A 20726-nucleotide genomic window follows, 5' to 3' on the forward strand; every position below is an offset into this window, starting at 1 on the left:
ACAACCTGGAACACAGCAAAGATGAGGCGGGCTTCTAGGACCCTGTTTTTGGAATATTGGGCTGAAATGCCCAAACCAGAAGACAGGAGGAAAGATACTGGAACACATACTGACCTAAGCTGAGCTTCTTAAAGAAGGGATGGTGATACAGAAGGGAAATGCCATCTCACAGAGGGTGGGTTAGTACCAAGTGTCTGAGCACCCAAGAATCTGGCACAAAGATGCTGGTGTGGCCCTCGGCTTCTTTAAGTTTGGTCCTCCATCTTCCACATTCAGATTCACCACAAAATGGACATCTAAGAAAGCTCTATGGCCAAGACTACAGGTTTTGCCTTGCTTCAACTCTAATCAAATGGTTTTGGTTGCCTGTATTGGGAAGAATTCTAAATATGCTCTGGTCTCACTAGAGAACACTCATGATTGACTTGCAATGTCTGCCACGTGCAAAATAAGGAAGCAACAGCAATGATTTCCACAAGATATTCCTGCTCCTTGGGATGGCAGTAAGAAGGATCCACACAGGACCAATGAGAACTTCAAGGGCTCTCCAAAAATATTTACTGAACTAAAGCAACAAAGAAATGAAAAAATGAAAAGTAAGCCCTCAAATACTATTAAAAGAAATAAAAACTTAAATGTGGACACCTCTCCCTTTGGACTATCTTTAGACAGAAGACTAGAATAAGCAAAGATTATAATTTACAACTGGCTTTGGAGTCTACCCCTCCTGGCTGGGAGATTCTGGACAAGAAGGGCTTCAATTTCCTCACTGGAAAAACGGTGACAACAAATGCCAAATTCTCAGGGTCCTTTGTGAGTTCTACGTGACAATACATTTGAAGTGGTTCTCTCAGTGCAAGGCAGAGCGTTGGCCCTCACTAAACTGAAATTCCTAATGTTGATTCTGAGCAGGCAGGCAGACATGCTATAGAGCACTTGGGGATTAAACACCCTAGGACTTAAACTCCTCTGGCCCAGAGGGAAGAATGAATCCTGCCATACTCTGTCTTCTCGCTCTGAATGCTCCTGACTTTCCCTGAGGATGACAGTTCATGACATGTTTACTGGCTTCGATCTCAGCAGCCAGTCTTTCATCACTAAAATGATGCCTTCCTTCCACCTTGGAGACCAAGCTGTACCAGGTCTCCTTGCTAGAGTCATGATCCAAAAGGCTAAGGGTGAAGAATTTTTCTACATGAAATTTAAAATAAGACTCAGCATACAACTGAAACACGCTGCCGTTGAAGCCCCCAGGTCATCCAAGAATGGGTCCCTGGCTGGATGTAGCCACCAGCAGAAGGCACAAGAGGGTGAGGATGGTAGGTGGCCAGGGAGAGGTGTGGGGGTGTCCTCCATGAACTTTCCGTTTCCTTTCTCTTTTTGGCTCCATGGCAGGTGGGATCTTAGTTCCCCGACTGGGGATAGAACTGGTTCCCCCTGCACTGGAAGAACAGTAGCCCCCACTGCCAGGGGTCCCTTCTCCTTTTCCCTTCTTTTCCCTTCTTGAAGACTGGGTGGAGACCACTGGACTGCTCTCCTGGTTCTGTCCCGATGACTCATACCCAGCGAAGCAACCACGCCGTATCATATGGAGACACTTAGAAGCCGAGGGAGAACCAGCAGGCTTCCTGTGAGCAGAGTAAGGCAGGCGGTGCCCCAGAATCAGCCAGCTAGAAAGGCTGTCGGAGCAATTAGGAAGCTTCGCCTCCCGGAAGAAAAGGGTCTCCTGGGCCGGAAGGCCGGGCAGCCACACACTCGGCCGTCAGTCAGCTGGGACTATTTTTATCCCCCTCAGACACTCACATGTGGAGTTTCACAGACCAGTTCTGAGTTTGGGAAATGAGTCACTCATCGTGGGTCTCCCGACCGGCACACGGCAGGCATGATCATATAGCCGGGCCTAGGAAATCCTCCCTTGCAACTAAACACAAGCCCCTACGGCCCCTAGGTCTCAACCCACTCTGTTCACTAGTGGGCCCATTAAGGTGCCACTGAGAAGAACAACAGAGAGCAAGAAACCAAGCTTTGAAATGAAGATGAACTTGAGCTTGGCACAAGGTGAGCACAGGAAGCGAAGTTAACAGCCATGGAGGAAGAAAGCAGGCGTCAGAAGGTCTGGATTACAGAGCTTGGGGTCATGACAGCCACACCGTAGCTGGATATCATACGGAGACCCATTCAACACCTGCTGCTCTGAAATAACCTGTGCTGACCTGCATGGCTCAGGGGCTGGGCACCCCTGCACTCCCTCCCCTCAACCCTGGCCAATTACACCATCAGATACCAGTTCAGAGATGAACCCACGCCCCAAGCCAAGGCAACGGCAGTCTTTCTGGGGACTTTTGCTTGAGCTGTTGGAAAAGACATTCTCCACTCCTTCATCATGCCCCCACCTACTGTGGAGGACAACAGCAGCTTTTAGCATTAATTCTCGTCACTGTTCATACTGAAGATAAAGCCAAAAGAGAAGAAAGCAGAGTCCAGAAAGGCGTAAGAGTGACAGAGCCATAATAGAATTTTTTAAATCCCTTGATCCAGCCACGCCTAAAACACCTTCAGCCAATAATTGTTTAAGTCCGTTTGGCTGGGATTCTGACTGCTGCACTCAATATAATCCTGACTAATATGTCCATTTATAAAGTTCAGATAATACGAACTGACAGTGAAAGATCACAGGGAGAAAAAAGATGTAGCAACTCTCCAAAGAACAGATTCAAGCTGTATCATCTTGGGCAGACTACTTACCCTTCCTGAGCCTCAGTTTACTCATCTGCCAAGCAGAAGAAACCCTGAGATCCTGCCATCCACACAGGATGCAGAAAGGATCCAACGGACTAACAAGGATGAGGGGCTTCCCAGAGAGCAGGGCAATGAGCCAAACAGGCACCGCTGATACAGGACAGCTGGGAGGAAGGAGTCACATGGCTCTTTCAGGGTTCTGAGATCTCTGGAGCCCAAATCACCTTTTTTCCTGGCTTGCGAGATGAGGTCGGCCGCACTCTTGCTCATGACCTTCGTGATGTAGAGAGGACAGTTGGTTTGGCTAGCAATGGTGATGGCGCGGAACACAGCCTCAGCTTCCAGCTGCAAGAAACAATCCCTGGGAGTCAAAGGGACCAGGGCTGTCTCCAAGCACCACCCCCAGCCTCCACAGACTGAGAATGCAGTGCCAAACAGAGGTTATAAGCCTTGAGGACCTGGAGCTCCACAACCCTGGATCCAAACCTCAGATCTGTGGCTTCCAACTCTGTCCCTTCACTGGGCATCTCAGACCCCGCCCCTCTCCTGGGAAGTGGAGATCAGCAGGGTGTGTAAGCCAGGGATTGTTAGGTGAGAGCAGTGCCTGGCCAGAGTGGGCACTGCATCAGTGGCCTCTTCTCTCCTCTTCCTGTGATTATCACAAGGGCCACACGTAATGGAAGTCTTTGCTCCCCAATGTGCCCAGGACAGAATCCCTGGGCAAAACATAACCCCAACAGCAGTATGTATAAATAACCAGCGAAGGCTGCCTATGTGCATGCTAAGTTGCTTCAGTCATGTCCAATTCTTTGCAACCCTATGGATTGTAGCCTGCCGGGCTCCTCTGTCCAAGGAATTCTCTCCAGGCAAGAATACTGGAGTAGGTTGCCATGCCCTCCTCCAGGGGATCTTCCCAACCCAGGGATCAAACCCTCATCTCTTACATCTCCTGCACTGGCAGCTGGGTTCTTTACCACCAGCACCACCTGGGAAGCCCCCAGTGAAGGCTGCTGCTGCTAAGTCACTTCAGTCGTGTCCGACTCTGTGCAACCCCATAGACAGAAACCAGCCAGGCTCCCCTGTCCCTGGGATTCTCCAGGCAAGAACACTGGAGTGGGTTGCCATTTCCTTCTCCAATGCATGAAAGCGAAAAGTCAAAGTGAAGTCGCTTAGTCGTGTCTGACTCCTAGCGACCTCATGGACTGCAGCCTACCAGGCTCCTTCATCCATGGGATTTTCCAGGCAAGAGTACTGGAGTGGGGTGCCATTGCCTTCTCCCCATTGAAGGCTACTAGATATTAAATCCTTTCCTGGATGGTCAGCAATGGGTCAGTTCCTGCAGGCATTTCTTATACTAATCATCCCCAGGCTTCTCAACTCCAAGATTTTTTTTATTACTGATCTCCTCCAGCCCACCCTAATGTAGAAGTCATGTTTTTGAACATGCCAACCAACATAACTGACTGTAATAAGTACAAAATAATGAATCTTCCCCTGTTCTATTAACAAAGCAGGATCTTAGAGCTTGGCCTCTTCTCATGAGTTGGGTCCAAGTCCTGAGTCTGCCATTTAGAAGCTGGGTAACCTCAGGAATGTTACACAACCTCCCAAAGGCTCAGTTTCCTCGTCTGTTAAGTGGGGATAATAATAGGACCTGACATACAGAGCTATTGAGAGGACTAAAATAGTTCATCCTTGTAAGGCAATCCTGTAAGGCCCAATCCTGGAACAAGGCAAGTGTTCCCTGAAGGCTGGCTATTTGGCTGTATGGCCGATGACAGCTTCTGACCAGAGGGAGAGAGCCTGCGTTACTACCGAAAACCCGAATTAGTCCAATTCAGCCCAAAGCAGACATGCTGGCATTTTTCCTTTCAATCGGCAACAGTTTTTTTTTTTTATAAATATGACACTCTGGTTAGCCATGCAGTCCAACACTTTAAAAAATATCAAAATAGCTTGCAGGTAGATGCCTAATATTTTTATAATGCAAACCAGTCACTGCCCTTGGTGGGTGCGGCTTAGCAAACAGACTCTAAGCACTTGGCTGGTCCAGCTAGCCTCCTCCAGGCTGCTTTCTGTTCCATGTGGCAAGATCAAGATCCTGGAGCCCGCAGCACAAGTGACTGTGGCCACCTTCCTGAAGCACCCAGACATCACAGGAGCTATCTCTGAGCTTTGGCTTCAGCTCTCTGAACAGCATCACTCAAGATGCTCTCCAGGTGTGCTTTGAACTCAAGAGGGGCTGCTCCTCATATGCCTAGGCCTCCTTCTTCGTGCCTATGCTGACCACTCCAGCTCCCCCATGACCACGGCCCCAGCCTTTTTGATCTCATCCGCCCCCCACCCACCCCCGCCACCCTGAGCACTGCAGGGTTTTCAGCACCTTGACAACACGACTATCTTTGGAAGGTTACATCACCCTTCAGCTTCACCCACAAGGGCTTCCAGGGCTGTGGAGATCTATGGCTGAGAGGCTTTTTACTAAAAAGGAGACAGGAACAGGGAGGAAGGGTGGGATGGGGGGGGTGGAAAAACAAACCAAGGAACAAAAATAGACTTTGCTCAGAAATCCCCTGGCTGCTGCTGTAGGACTCTGTCTTGCCAGCACATCTCCACAGTGACCAGCATTTAAGAAAAGTTGCACAAACTGCTGATCACCCTGGCCTGCTCACACTGGGTGTTTTCCAGTCCTTCGAGCATGATGGCCAGTGGTTTCATCTCTCTTGAGCTTCTTTACATATTAGTAATAGCCAGTACTCAGACCAGGGAAAGGACATTGATCTCTGTTATATGCAATGACTGTAACACTAGCTACAAGCAAGTATCCCGGAGAAGGGACTTGGTATGCAGGAGACAGACTTTTCAGGAACACTTTGACCAAAGCCTTGATCACAAAATTACACATTATTTCAACCAACAACAAAAACAGCATTACAAACAAGGAGTTTCTAGGGTGCTGATAATGTTCTGTTTCTCCAGCTGGGTGGTAGCTGTGTGACTGCATGTGTTCAGTTTGGGGAAATCCATTGCACCTTTAGGACAGGAATACTTTTCTCTACGTGCGCTACATTTTCTTTCTCTAAAAAGATCCTAACAGAGATGAACAATGGGAATATTGTGATTTCTGGTTGTGGTTCCTTCTCCTATCTCTCTTTAAAAAAAAAAATTTAATTGAAATAAAATTGCTTTATAATGTTGTGTGCATTTCTGCTGTACAACGTGAATTAGCCATAACTATATACACATCCCCTCCTTCTCCTCCCCCCATCCCACCCCTCAAGGTCATCACAGAATGCCAGGCTGGGCTCCCAGTGTTACACAGTAACTTCTCCCCAGCTATCTATTTTACACATGATGGTGAGCATACGTCGATGCTATGTTTTCCATTTGCCCCACCCTCTCCTTCCTGCCATGTCCACAAGTTCGTTCTCTACCTCTGCATCTCCATTCCTTCCCTGCAAATAGGTTCATCAATACCATTTTTTCTAAAACCCGTATATTAATATATGATTAATATATGATATTTGTCTTTCTCTTTTTGACTTGCTTCACTCTGTATAACAGGCTCTAGATTCATGCGTTCAACTAGTGAGTTCACTAGAACTCACTCAAATTCCTTCTTTCTTATGACTGAGTAATATTCCATTGTATATATGTACCATTGTATATATGTACCACTGTTTCTTTATCCATCTCCTACCTGTTGCAGGATGCCAGGCTTGGAATGATAGAACAGGAAAGGGTTCACTTCACTGACACAGAGGGCCTGGAATTCCCTCCAGGTGCCAGGCTGGTCTCTGAAAGCCAATGTGCTCTCAGGCATAGTAGCCAGTTCCCAGCTCTTGGCCTGTGCCAGCCACTGAAGTTGCTGACAGCCCAGACATGTCCAATCAGCCACTAGTAACCATTCATTCACTCTTCAGCTCTTAGGCAGTGATGCTAATCAGCACGCATCTTACATGTGGGAAACGTGTACCTGGATGTCCTTGTCACCATATGCAAATCAACAGATACCATGCCTATGAAAAACCCACTCAGCCCACTATCAATATGGCTGATATTGTGCAGGACCCAAAATAGAATATGGAGTAAAAGAAGAAGTGGAAACGTCTCTGGGCTTCACATTGATTAAGAATGGATCTAAACATTTACCGCTATTTAAATATAATCCTACTGAGGTACTGTGGAGTGCCCTCTGACTTGTGTTCTCTTTAGAGAAGTCAGGGGTCAGAAATAAGTATTTTCCTTCCATTCCTTTCTAATTTTCTCAGGGGCCTTGAGTTGGGTCAATCAGACATGGTCTTTGGAAGAAACATCCCAGGTCTGTCTGGCCTTTACAGAGTCCCAGCACCTTTCAAAGAGTTTGTTCACACACCTTATGTATGTGTGCTGAAGGAGGGGCTAGATGCCAACATTACAATATAAAATTGGCAGCAGGACACTTAAATGGCTAACAAGGTCCTACCATACAGCACAGGGAGGTCTACTCAATGTTGTGTGGCAGCACGGACTGGGGGCAGTCTGGGGCAGAATGGATACATGTATATGTACGGCTGAGTCCCTTTGCTGTCCACCTGATACTATCACAATGTTGTTAATCAGCTATACTCCAATGTAAAATAAAGTTTTAAAAAATTAAAATAAAACAGGCAGCAGGCCATAAACCAGGCTGCTGTGATAACAGGAGTCTCCTGGAAGACACTGCTAATAAAAAAAGAAAAAGACAAAGAGCCTCCATTGCTCCTACTTCTCTCCCTGCCCCCCCAACCTCCCCACCCCCATGCTCCTGAAAATTACCTCCTCTGGTCTGCTCAGTACATGGCCTTCTGGGCCAGTTATCCCCATTTCCAACATCCGGGTTTGCTCCTAGAATGAGAAAAGAATAGAGAACAATTTTTATATAAGCTCAACTGAGGCCTGAAACAGTATGAAACAGTATGAAAAGGCAAAAAGATAGGACACTGAAAGATGAACTCCCCAGATCAGTAGGTGCCCAATATGCTACTGGAGACCAGTGGAAAAATAACTCCAGAAAGAATAAAGAGATGGAGCCAAAGCAAAAACAATACCCAGTTGTGAATATGACTGGTGATGGAAGTAAAGTCTGATGCTGTAAAGAGCAATATTGCATAGGAACCTGGAATGTTAGGTCCATAGATCAAGGAAATTTGGAAGTGGTCAAACAGGAGAGGGCAAGAGTGAACATTGACATTATAGGAAACAGGGAACTAAAATGGACTGAAATGGGTGAATTTAACTCAGATGACCATTATATCTACTACTCTGGGCAAGAATCCCTGAGAAGAAATGGAGTAGCCAGCATAGTCAACAGAAGAGTCCGAAAGGCAGTATTTGGATGCAATCTCAAAAATGACAGAATGATTTCTGTTCATTCCCAAGGCAAACCATTCATTATCACAGCAATTCAAGACTATGCCCCAATCAGTAATGCTGAAGAAGCTGAAGTTGAACTGTTCTATGAAGACCTACAAGACCTTCTAGAACTAACATCCAAAAAAGATGCCTTTTCTTTATAGGGGATTGGAATGCAAAAGCAGGAAGTCAAGAATAACAGGCAAATTTGGCCTTGGATTACAGAATGAAGCAGGGCAAAGGCTAACAGAGTTCTGCCAAGAGAACACACTGGTCATAGCACACACCTTCCAACAACACAAGAGGAGACTCTACACAAGGACATTACCAGATGGTCAATACCAAAATCAGATTGATTATATTCTTTGCAGCCAAAGATGGAGAAGCTCTATACAGTCAGCAAAAACAAGACTGGGAGCTGACTGTGGCTCAGATCATGAATTCCTTATGGAAAAATTCAGACATAAATTGTAGCAAGTAGGGAAAACCACTAGACCATTCAGGTATGACTTAATCAAATCCCTTATGATTATACAGTAGAAGTCAGAAATAGATTCAAGGGATTAGATCTGATAGACAGAGTGCCTGATGAACTATGGACAGAGGTTTGTGACATTGTCCGGGAGGCAGTGATCAAGACCATCCCCAAGAAAAAAGAAATGCAAAAAGGCAAAATGGTTGTCTGAGGAGGCCTTACAAGCATTTGTGAAAAGAAGAGAAGCAAAAGGCAAAGAAGAAAAGGAAAGATAAACCCATTTTAATGCAGAGTTCCAAAGAATAGCAAGGAGAGGTAAAAAAGCCTTCCTCAGGGATCAATGCAAAGAAATAGAGGAAAACAATAGTATGGGAAAGACTAGAGGTCTCTTCAAGAAAATTAGAGATACCAAGGGAACATTTCGGAGAAGGCAATGGCACCCTACTCCAGTACTCTTGCCTGGAAACTCCCATGGACGGAGGAGCCTGGTAGGCTGCAGTCCATGGAGTCGCTAAGAGTCGGACACGACTGAGCGACTTCACTTTCACTTTTCACTTTCATGCATTGGAGAAGGAAATGGTAACCCTCTCCGGTGTTCTTGCCTGGAGAATCCCAGGAACGGGGGAGCCTGGTGGGCTGCCGTCTGTGGGGTCACACAGAGTCAGATACAACTGACGATGATGTGTGAGGGAACATTTCATGCAAATATGGGCACAATAAAGGACAGAAATGGTATGGACCTAACAGAAGCAGAAGATATTAAGAAGAGGTGGCAAGAAAACATGGAAGAACTATACAAAAAAGATCTTCATGACCCAGATAACCACGATGATGTGATTACTCACCTAGAACCAGACATCCTAGAATGAGAAGTCAAGTGGGCCTTAGGAAGCATCACTACGAACAAAGCTAGTGGAGGTGATGGAATTCCAGTTGAGCTGTTTCAAATCCTGAAAGATGATGGTGTGAAAGTGCTGCACTCAATATGCCAGCATATTTGAAAAACTCAGCAATGGCCACAGGACAGGAAAAGGTCAGTTTTCATTCCAATCCCAAAGAAAGGCAATGCCAGAGAATTCTCAAACTACCACACAGCTGCACTCATCTCACACGCTAGCAAAGTAATGCCCAAAATTCTCCAAGTTAGGCTTCAACAGTATGTGAACCATGAACTTCCAGATGTTCAAGCTGGTTTTAGAAAAGGCAGAGGAACCAGAGATCAAACTACTGACATCTGTTGGAAAATCGAAAAAGCAAGACAGTTCCAGAAAAACATCTATTTCTGCTTTATTGACTATGCCAAAACCTTTGACTGTGTGGATCACAATAAACTGTGGAAAATTCTAAGAGAGATGGGGATACCAGGCCACTTGACCTGTCTCTTGAGAAATCTGTATGCAGGTCAGGAAGCAACAGTTAGAACTGGACATGGAACAACAGACTGGTTCCAAATAGGAAAAGGAGTACATCAAGGCTGTATATTGTCACCCTGCTTATTTAACTTATACGTAGAGTACATCAGGAGAAATGATGGACTGGATAAAGCACAAGCTGGAATCAAGATTGCCGGGAGAAATAGCAATAACCTCAGATATGCAGATGACACCACCCTTATGGCAGAAGTGAAGAACTAAAAAGCCTCTTGATGAGAATGAAAGAGAGGAGAGAAAACGTTGGCTTAAAGCTCAACATTCAGAAAATTAAGATCATGGCATTTGGTACCATCACTTCATGGCAAATAGATGGGCAAACAATGGAAACAGTGACAGACTTTATTTTGAGGGGCTCCAAAATCACTGCAGATGGTGACTGCAGCCATGAAATTAAAAGATGCTTACTCCTTGGAAGAAAAGCTATGAGCAACCTAGACAGCATAGTAAAAAACAGAGACATTACTTTGCCAACAAAGTTCCATCTAGTCAAAGCTGCGGTTTTTCCAGTAGTCATGTATGGATGTGAGAGTTGAACTATAAAGAAAGCTGAGTGCTTAAGAATTGATGCCTTTGAACTGTAGTGTTGGAGAAGACTCTTGAGAGTCCTTTGGACTGCAAGGAATTCAAACCAGTCCATCCTAAAGGAAATCAGTCCTGAATATTCACTGGCAGGACTGATGCTAAAGCTGAAACTTTGGCCACATGATGGGGAGAATTGACTCACTGGAAAAGACCCTGATGCTGGGAAAGATTGAAGACAGGAGGCAAAGGGGATGGCAGAGGATGAGATGGTTGGATGGCAACACCGACTCAATGGACATGAGGTTGAGCAAGCTCTGGGAGCTGGTGATGGACAAGGAAGCCTGGTGCGCTGCAATCCATGAAGTCACAAAGAGCTGGACTGAACTGAACTGAGGCTTGAAAAAGTGATGCTGGAATAGTCTAATCTAAAGATGGTCCACCCACCGCCTGCATCAGAATCTCCTGAGTTGCTTTTGTAAAAGTGCAGATGTCTGCTCTACCCAGGTCTCTCAAATCAGAATATATGAGTTAGAGTCTAGGATTCTGCATTTTAATAAGCCCCTCAGACTCTCATGCTTTAAATGGATGGTTACAATAAGCAGATTCAGCATTTAATCAGACAAAATAATGCCTCTAAATACAGCATTACCTGATTTAGCCTTTTGGTCAAATTATATTTAACTAGGTTGTGGATCTCTCTACCCCTTGTCACTGATGGCTAAATTCCTCAGACTTGGCTGGCTTTCTGGAAGAAGCAGGTGGCTAGGTTAATTGGAGCTGGCACCAGTCCTCAGCAGCAGAGCTGCATTTTTGCAGACATTCATGCTTAAGCACTGAGGCCAGTTCCTAGGAAACTTGTTCTGGTGACACAGGCGATAAAGGAAGGAGTGAGCTGAACAAGGCTGTATCTCATCCAGAAACTATGAGATGCTTAGAAAGGAAGGGATTCCTTCTCCCTGGAAAAAAACACTTTCTATTTTTTTATGTTTTTATTCACTTAAATATTTTTGGGAGTTGGAGGAAGGAAGGTGCATTTACTATAGGCAGCCACGAGAAGTAAAATGGTCACTGCTTCCAGCTCTACAGAATTTGACAAAAGGTCAGAGGCTGACACTGCCAGCAGAGCACCTCCACTTTTCATTCTTCCCCTCCCATCAAAGCTTGGACTGAACGCAATTTCTTCTTCCCAACTCTGGTGGGTTTTGACTCTGAACTGCTTCGTGAAGCCACGCAAGGGATGAGATGTTCAACTAAGGATCTTCTGTCTCACGCAACATTCTCACTCCTGCCTTGTCCAAAAGTGTTAGGACAATGCACGGGATGAAACGTGCTCAAGCAATGGTCTCTGAGCACTCCCATCACCAAGCCAATTTTCCCAGGATACACTTGACCGAGTTCTACTTGGACCTCCCCAATCAGGATCTCTGGAGCTCAGAGAATCCCAGAGATCATTCTTTAAGCTCCATAGCTGATTCTAGAGCACTGTTCTCACTGGGATGACCTATTCCCAAAACCATGGGGTCCCTACAACCCGATGGTTAAGAATAGCCTGTAAAGGCCCATGGATGTTGCCTGATGTGGGTGGGGGACGTGTGGCCTCTTTGAGGTACTCATCACTGCTATAATTACATCACAGTTTTGGTTGCTCCATGTAGAAAGGGACCCTGTCTTTTTCACCTTCCCTCTCCAAGGCTTGGCACATAGTAGGCATTCAGTAGGTATTTGTTGGATGATTGGCTAAAGATGCTACTGAAACTTTTGAAAATGTCTCTTATTGGTACCCATAGGAAATATTTCTTCTCGCTCATTAGTCACTTTGCATAAAGTGCAGCAAGAAGCTCTGAGCACAGCAGCTGCCTCCATTTAAACAAGGTGATAAAATCTTTCAGCTCGAGCTGAATTTAATAAACACACATGAGAAACTCATTCCAACTGGGGGGGAAATACCCTTATTCTTTTCCTAAGGAGAACAGATCTGCCCAAGGTGGGGGAAGCGTGTGGGCGGGGAACACCAGAGCCAGTTCTGTGCTCAGAAGCCACAGAGAAAGCTGGAAAGGGGCTGAGAATTGGAACCCGTCTGCCTCCACAGAGTCAAGCATGAAGAAGCAGGGAGTCTGGCTGCGAGGGAATCTGGAGGGAGGGCTGGGGCATCTGGCCGCTCCCCTGAAACCTTGGAGGATGGGGAGGAGAGAAGTGACAGCTCCGACACCTCTGGGATGCCTCCCATGGGAGCAAGGCATTTGGAGCCTCCTTGGAAAGTGACTTCATTATCTGGGTGTGTGGGGGGCATGGGAGAGGGCTGTCAGGGGCCCAACTAATTAGCCTCGTTGGTCATAAGGGAGTGGAGACTGCACTCTGAGCTCACCTCCTCCCCTGGAGAGACAGCACTCAGAGTCTGAAAGCCTGACAGCTGCAGCCTGCACAGCTCGGGTGCTGGTCTCTTCAGGAGCCTGCGGCTGGATGGGTAGAGAGGGTGCCTTCTCTCCATCTCTGGGTAGAGATGCCCATGCAGGGACACCCCCTGAGAGGCTAAGACTAAGTTCTCCCACTTACTAGCTGTGGTCCCTAGGCCAGTGACCTCACCCTTCAGAGCCTCAGTGTTCTCATCTGTAAAAGCAGGGGGAGGCTGGTGCCATCCTGAAAGGGTTGGGTGACGACCTGGATGGGAACATATGAGAACCCTGACCAGGGCCCAGCACACAGCAGTAAGTGCTGTCCAATGGGACCTATGGCAGAAGCTGAGATGAGGGTGCTTCTCAATGTGCCCCCACACCCCTCCTGACCACGTCGCCACGTCCTGGACAACCTCTACAGCACAGCCTGAGCTCTCAAGAGCACTGGCCTGCCTCTGTGCTGACTCCCTCTAGAGCCTAGTGCCTGGCACAGAGTACTCGGGAGCACTCTCGGGAAGAATGAATAAAGCGCTCTTGCTGTTAATGTTATCAAATGGACTGAGAGAGCTGGCACTCCTTGCTGGCTGCCTCCTCCCAGCGGAAGCCAACCCTGAACACTTCTGAGATAAACAGACCCTGGCGAAGACACATCTGTGCGTTGAGCCCATTAAGCACCCCAGGAGATGGAGACAGAAGTGCTCTCTACTTCCTTACAAACGATCAGTTTGGGCCTTGGGGTCTTGCTTTCATCACTCTTTCCTCGGGTTGCTTAATATGATTTCTAGGAAACCAGTGGGACGTCTGATCCCTACAAGACGCAAATTCTTCATTATCTAAGGCCAGGAGTTACGCAGTCCTGGATCAGATTTCCGGCTTCTGAGAAATGCTGTCTTAAGAGTTTTTCTTTAGGACAGAGCGTGTCATGTAGCTTGGACTCACTTTCAAAACAGAATCAGCGATGCTCTCCCACCAAATGACCCAATGTGAGAACCTCCTCTGCCAGGATGTCTGCCCTGGCTCCCAGAATGCTTTAATAGCATCTTCGATTGATACTTGTCCCTTGCTTGTCTATTTGCCGTCATACTTCCTCCTCCTAGACTGTGAGGTCCTTGAGGCCAGGTTCTGTTTTTAGCACAGTGCTTAGAAGGGTTTAGAGCTTGAGAGCTCCGGCAACACTGAAGAAATGAGAAAATAAATGGGAGATAGATGCTCGCCTGAGGGGCCCCTGCACTGCAGGGAGCTGTGCCGTGTTACCTGGGCAATGATGTCCCCGTTCTCAGCGTGCACCTGAGCGATGGCCCCCAGCTCTCCCAGACACGTGAAGATCTCATACAGCTGAAACAGAAATGAGGCTTTGTCACCTTCCTAGGACACCATGCTTTTAGTTAACCATGTGCACGAGCCCATGACTAGGGTGGGAGCTAAAATAAATGGGGTTGGGACCTCCCTGGTGGTCCAGTAGGTAAGCCTCCACACTTTAATGAAGAGGACCTGAGTTCCATCCCTGGTCAGGGAACTAGATCCCACAACTAAGACCCAGTGCAGCCAAAATAAGTAAATAATTGAAAGAAAAAAATAAATGGGATCAACCAAAGGAAATAAGTGACCAGGGCAGACATACAGACTAAAAGATGCATCACCAAAGAGGCCAAGGAGGAGAGCTAGTCCAGAGGAACTTTAGGAACTCTCGGAAACTGCCTACGGAAGGAAAACCCGTCACGTCTCCTAGGCAGACAGGGAGAACACCTAACAAAGCGATACTAACCCCACCACTGTCTCCATTTAAATGGAATTATTTCCCATTAAGTTCAGACAGTGCTTCAAAATCCTTAACACTCCCTACAGGCACTGCAGCCAGCCAGAAGCAAACTCAAAAGCTGAAATCTCTATCTCTTAGCCTCTCAGGGCAGACCACACTTCATCTCCTTGCTGGGAAGTATGGGAATTCATGTTTTGCATTTCTTCTGAGAAGTTAAGGTTTGTCTAAAACAAGCACACCCCATGCATTTCATAGGAAGAAAGTCAAAGGCAAGCTGGTATGATGAGCCCAAAGAGCAGATGGCCCTCCTTTATCCTGCAAGGCTGAGCATTTATACTTCCCCTGAATTCCCGAGAGGCACAGAATTTGTCAGGTAGATGGAGGTTTAGACACACCCTTCCTATTGTCCTTTGGAGAAAGTTGCTCCCAGTGGAAATTCTAGCTCCCAGTCTGCCTTGCCCCTGGCCCCCTGCCGGCTACCTTACTGCAAATGTAGCATGGACTGTGAGGACTTCAAGATGCTGTCTTGCCCAGCGTTCTCCCACATGAACCACAGTGACTCACGTGCCAATAGCCAAGGTCACCGGCCACCACAGGAAACCCATCCAGAGACCCCAAACCACACACAGTGGGTTGTTACCTCCGTGTTGGACACTTGATACCAATCCTTGTAGGCCATGTAAACCATGAAGGAGTTCACCCCTGCAAGAGAGGAGGGGAGGGGAGACAGGAGGAGGACATTGTGGTCATCATCTCGTTGGATCCTGCGCTTCCCGCCCTGAGAGCACCACAGGCCCCCACCCAGTGCAGAGTGGACATGTCCCATCTTCCAAGAGCATTTCTCCATGTCCTCTACTCTGAAAAACTGACAATTCCTATGACGTCATAGCAGTCTGGTCTCTTCTTCTGTACCTCTTTTCTGCCTCCCCCTACACTGTTCCCAGCCCAAAGGATCAACAAGCCTGAACACTGCTCAGGGCAGCCTCTTGAGCTTCGGTTTCCTTGTCTGTAAAATGGAAAAATAATTTCCATTATTATGAAGCACCATCCTGCTTCATAAGGGGGTTGGAAACTTTAAAAGAGATAACACATGCAGAGCTCTTAGCACTGGCATATGGTTGAACTCCTGGGATCAGTTGATTTTGCTCTTTGTGAATGTCAGCTCTCCACCAGGCCTGGGCAGGGTGTTGGGTCTGAGACAGAGCTGAGATCTAGAGCCAGTCCCCAGGGAGCTAACAGAGCTAATGTGCAGAAATCGAGGTTCAACCTGGGCTTAAATACCCAAGGCATCAGGGTTAAAAGGAAAGAGCCATTTAATTTCTCCCTCCAAATACATTATTCATAGATTATTTTACAGACATAGGTAGGACTGGGGAATAGAGAGTCATTCTGAGGAAAGGAGAGTAACTTTGGTCTCCAACCATGAGGGTCACTTCAGCCCACAGTGCTCCAGGCCAAAAGCAGACATAATCTGAGGACTTCCCCACCCAGAGGAGTGCAACTCAGGGCAGTTTTCCCAACATGACCCTTCTCACAAGCCTCAGGAGTATTAAATCCATTCACTTTTCTACCCTAGTTGAGATGCACAGTGTGGAAGGAGACACAAGAGTGGGAAGAGGTTAACCTCACCCTCTGAATCAGCTAGGACTGGGCAGAGTTTGAGGGTAGGAGGGGAAAGTGGAAGGAGAGCTCCTTCCTTGAGAGGTCATACCTTCCCCTCACCCCAGTACACTGCCTTCCACTGCACTCCTGGCCTTTGCATCCAGACTGCTCGCTGATAACTATTATAAAATTAGTGTTTTTTGTAACTTTAGTATTAGTACCAGTATCATAGTACAAGGACTTAGCACTAAGATATATTATAATTATTATTATCCATTATTGTTACGACAATCGTCTGCATCCTGTGGCACTTATTCTATCACTCTGCACAGGTCTGCCTCCTTCTGCCCTGGCTATTCAGCAGAGGCCATTCCTCCTACTCCCGCAGGTCCTCCAGCCCCGCTTAGGATGCCCAGTACATTGCATGTCTGTGTGCACTACGGGGGTTGGTGCGTGTGTGAAACAGCTGACCAGCAGAACACAGAGGAGTGTAAAAAGACAATGGGTGCCTACATCGTGTACTCACAGAGAGGACATGAACACACACACACACACACACACACACACACACACACACACACACGATTTAAGCTTCTATGAACACATCTTTGTTCCCAGAAATGTCTTAGCCTTTTCTGAGGATGCTTTTGTTGTATAAGAGTAACATTTGGATATTTGGACTAAAAATGATAGACATTAAAAATTTCTCAGTTTCTAAGTACATATGTACAAGCTGTGACCTCTCCTGATCTCAGTTTCTCCATCTGAACACTGGACAGTATTGCATGGGGAATCAGAGAATGGACTTTGGGGAGATTACTGCCTACTAGCTCTATGATCCTGGGCTACTTATTCTGGACCCCAGGCTCTCCATCTGTAAAGATAATGATTCCTATCTCATGGGGATCCTGTAAGGAAGAATAGGATGGCATAAAGTGCCTGGTTCACAGAGGCACCACTCCATCCAGCATTCACGCTCAAGGTTCCCTGCAACCTAGTGAGTGGAGAGCATGAGAAAGACAGACATGGGAGGAAGGAGGAGGGTGTGTCCACACTCACCTTTGTCCTTGATGAGGCCCTGCACCTCCTGCTTGACGCTGTCGTTCCAGTGGGTGATGTCCACATGTAAGGAGTAGTCGCAGCAGCTCTTGCCATCGGCCCACTCCCTCCACTTCTCATAAGCCTCCGTCAGGCTGGACTCGGGCTCGGGCACCACATGGTCAACTGGACAAGAGAGGCCCCACATGGACGACTCACCAACACAGCCTTTGGTCCCCTCTGTACAGGTCTGTCCTGTTTGCTTAGCTACGACGGCATGTCTCTATCTCTTGAGTATAGGGTTAACCTCAGAAAGGGGTCCTGGGTGGTTTCAGTGGTGGATGCTGATGAGTCAACCGTTACGTAGCTATGTGATCCTGGGCAAATGACTAGCTTCTCTAAACTGTTTTTTCTCATCCTTCAATGTGGAGTGGGGACGGGGATACCACTGCCTCTAAGTTTGTGAAGAGATTAAATGGGAAAAAGCATGGAAAGGGCTTCACATGATGCCTGGCACATATAAGTGCTCGATAAATGCTAGCTATCAACTGATGAGCTCCTACTATGTGCCATTATTACCAGTAACTGGGAGTTACTGATGGTGATCAAAGTTGGACTCTTCTTTCTAAGGGCAGAAGAACGGTCTTTAAAGTTATGTCAGGTCACAAGACAGTGATATTTTCATGCCTACTGCTGTAGGAAAGAGCTGGTGTCAGGTAAGTGAACCTGATACTTAGCCCACAGATCTTATTTTCATGCAAACTTCTCATCAAAGATATGGTTTCTGGGACTTCCCTGGTGGTCTAGTGGGTTAAGAATCCATCTCTCAATGCAGGGGACACGGGTTTGATCCTTGGTTGGGGAACTAAGAGCAACATGCCATAGGGCAACGAAGCCCACACACTGCAACTAGTGAGCCCGCAAGCCACCAGTAGAGTCTGTGTGCCGCAAGGAAGGTACCAGATGCCTAACTAAGCTGAATAAACAAATAAATAAAAAGAATACGGTTTCTCTGAGGCCCAAACCTACTCTTGCAGTACCTGCCATAGTGGACAATATTTTTAAAAAGAATAACATTTACACCAGTAACACTGGTAAGGGTAAGACAAATGTTACTCTTTAATTGCTCCCCATGTCAGTTGAGAGAAAGTGTGACCTGGAACAACTTTGCTAAGAACAATTTTGAAATGTGTTTCAAAATCCTTGACGTTTTTCATACCTTAAACTCAACAATTATTCCTCTGCCTAAAAATTATCCTTCAGGAGATAAATGTGCCTGAACACAAAATCTGGGGCCTCAGGATATTTGCCACTATTCACATATTTATGCAAGTGAAAAGCTAGAAACAAAGTTTTACAATAGGGAAGCTTAAATACATAAATCGTGATACCTTCATAAAATGGATGTCATAAGTCCATTTAAAATTCAGTAGAATAAAAATAAATGAATGGAAAGACATCCATGACATATTAACTAGTGAACAGAAGACAACCTTATTTTTGTTAAACAGAAAAACTAATACAGCCAAACTGTGACAGTGAGGTGAGATTTGTGTGTGTGTGTGTGTTTGCATACCTAGGGTGTTTAATTATCTCAGAAAGGACCCAGACACTTCTGTGATTCTCACATGCCTTCCTCTCTTTTCATGTGGAGCACTGACTCTCCTCCTGCTCCCTGCCTAACGCAGAAGCCCAAGCCTAATGCATATGTCTAGGGCTCTGAACAGGTCCAGCTCCTCGGCCAGATGGCAGCAAGCCAGGCCGAGATCACTCATTTCCTCAGCCTTCTAGCACAGGCAGCCCAAGTGCACTTATCTGAAAGCAGAGGCCTGGAGCTGTGTTATTGTGTCTGGACCCGCACCAGAGCCTTTGTAGGCAGGCAGCTGCTGAGAACTCGGCTGGCTTCTTTCTTCTGGCTGGACAAAGGCTTCAGGCTCCCAGAAATGCACCTTTTATGGCCCTGATGCCATTTTCCTGGGTTTCCACACCCCTAGCTGAAGCTGAACCCTACTACTGCTCCAGTAGAAAGGAAGCAAAAGACAATGATTAAGTCTACGACTCAGGCTATTCTGATTTCTTGGGTGGATGCATATTTCTTGGGTGGTAACAGTGCTCTTGCTGACCAAGTTGGGGGCCAGGGCTGGGCTGGGGCCAGTTCACTGGAATTTCTTTGGTTCAGGAAGGAGTGCCCTGGAGTGCTATCTCTTCAGTAATCCAATGGCATGCAACTTCCTAGGTTTCTTTGGAATTGCAAAAGTTGCCAGAAAAACAAAGTAAGGGAAACAATTCCCCAGCTTGCCCAATCTTAAAGCTATGAATTGGTCACAATACAGCACAGACCAAATAACACTAACCACCACTGAAGCCTCCTAAGTTCTCAAGAACTGCCCGTCTCACTGTCATTCTCTCTGGGATACTTCTCAGCTGTGTTTGCACTGCTCTGCTCATGCCCTCTGCCCGTCCTGCCTCACACCCAAGCGGGAAGTTCTGAGATCACCTTTTGCCCAAGGCCCACAGCTTTTCAAGTCCACTTTCCCCAGGGTCTGGCCCAGAGATGCTAAGTGCTGACTCCCCACCCATGGCATACTCAGCCCCTCCTCTAAGGAAGACAGAGAGTATACTGCTTTCAAGGTGATGAGCCTCCTGCATCTCTTTAAGCGGTTACAGAAGCTGGTGTCCTCTCTATAACCAGCTTTTCTCAGGTCTTGTCAGGCAGAAAGACTATTTGCTGAATTGAGGAAAGTATATGAATTACCACCAGAGAGCACTGCGGTTAACACTTTAGTTAAACTCTTAGGAACCCTAGCACACTTTGCAAGAGTGTGTAAATTTGTGGGACTTACTGATCATGGTGGTGCCCCCTGCTAAGGCAGCCTTGGTCCCTTGGAAGAAGTCATCCACTGTGGTCATGCCTTTGTATGGCATCTGGAAGTGAGTGTGGACATCGATGCCTCCAGGGATCACCATCTTCCCATTGGCCTCGATAGTCTTCACTCCTCCAGGGACTATCAGATTGTCTCCAATTTGCCTGGTGAGACAGGGAAACAACCAGCAATTTAAAAGAAGGACTTCCAAGACAAACATGGTATTGTAAGGATTTTAAAAGTTGTAACCTATGTTTATCAAAGTAGTCTTTCCAAGTCATTAAGCTTTCCAGCTGAGCAATCTAGAAACAAATAATAAAACATTCTTTATTATAAGACAATGAATATGCATTAACCAGCAGGACCTTGTTGTTTTTCTATTGTATACATAGTAGTGTGTATCTGTTAACCCCAATTCGTAATTTATCCCTTTCCCTCTTTCCCCTTTGGTAACCATAAGTTTGTTATCTTTCTGTGAGTCAGATTCTGTTCTGCAAATAAGTTCATTTGAATCATTTTTTAGATTCC

At 46.5% G+C, this 20726-nt stretch overlaps 1 protein-coding gene across 1 annotated transcript in view; it reads right to left on the minus strand.

Moving 5' to 3' along the window:
• DPYSL3 (dihydropyrimidinase like 3) overlaps positions 1-20726 on the minus strand; it is a 111454-nt gene that overhangs the window by 10798 nt on the left and 79930 nt on the right. Inside the window, exons 3-8 of the mRNA XM_068980010.1 lie at positions 20178-20362; positions 17356-17520; positions 15335-15396; positions 14190-14270; positions 7537-7605; positions 2964-3084 (exon numbers count right to left, since the gene is read on the minus strand). Of these exons, the coding sequence (XP_068836111.1) occupies positions 2964-3084; positions 7537-7605; positions 14190-14270; positions 15335-15396; positions 17356-17520; positions 20178-20362 (683 nt within the window). The remainder of the gene's footprint in view (positions 1-2963; positions 3085-7536; positions 7606-14189; positions 14271-15334; positions 15397-17355; positions 17521-20177; positions 20363-20726) is intronic.

This window comes from Capricornis sumatraensis, chromosome 9 (genome assembly GCF_032405125.1).
Source record: "Capricornis sumatraensis isolate serow.1 chromosome 9, serow.2, whole genome shotgun sequence".
Classification (NCBI taxonomy): domain Eukaryota; kingdom Metazoa; phylum Chordata; class Mammalia; order Artiodactyla; family Bovidae; genus Capricornis; species Capricornis sumatraensis.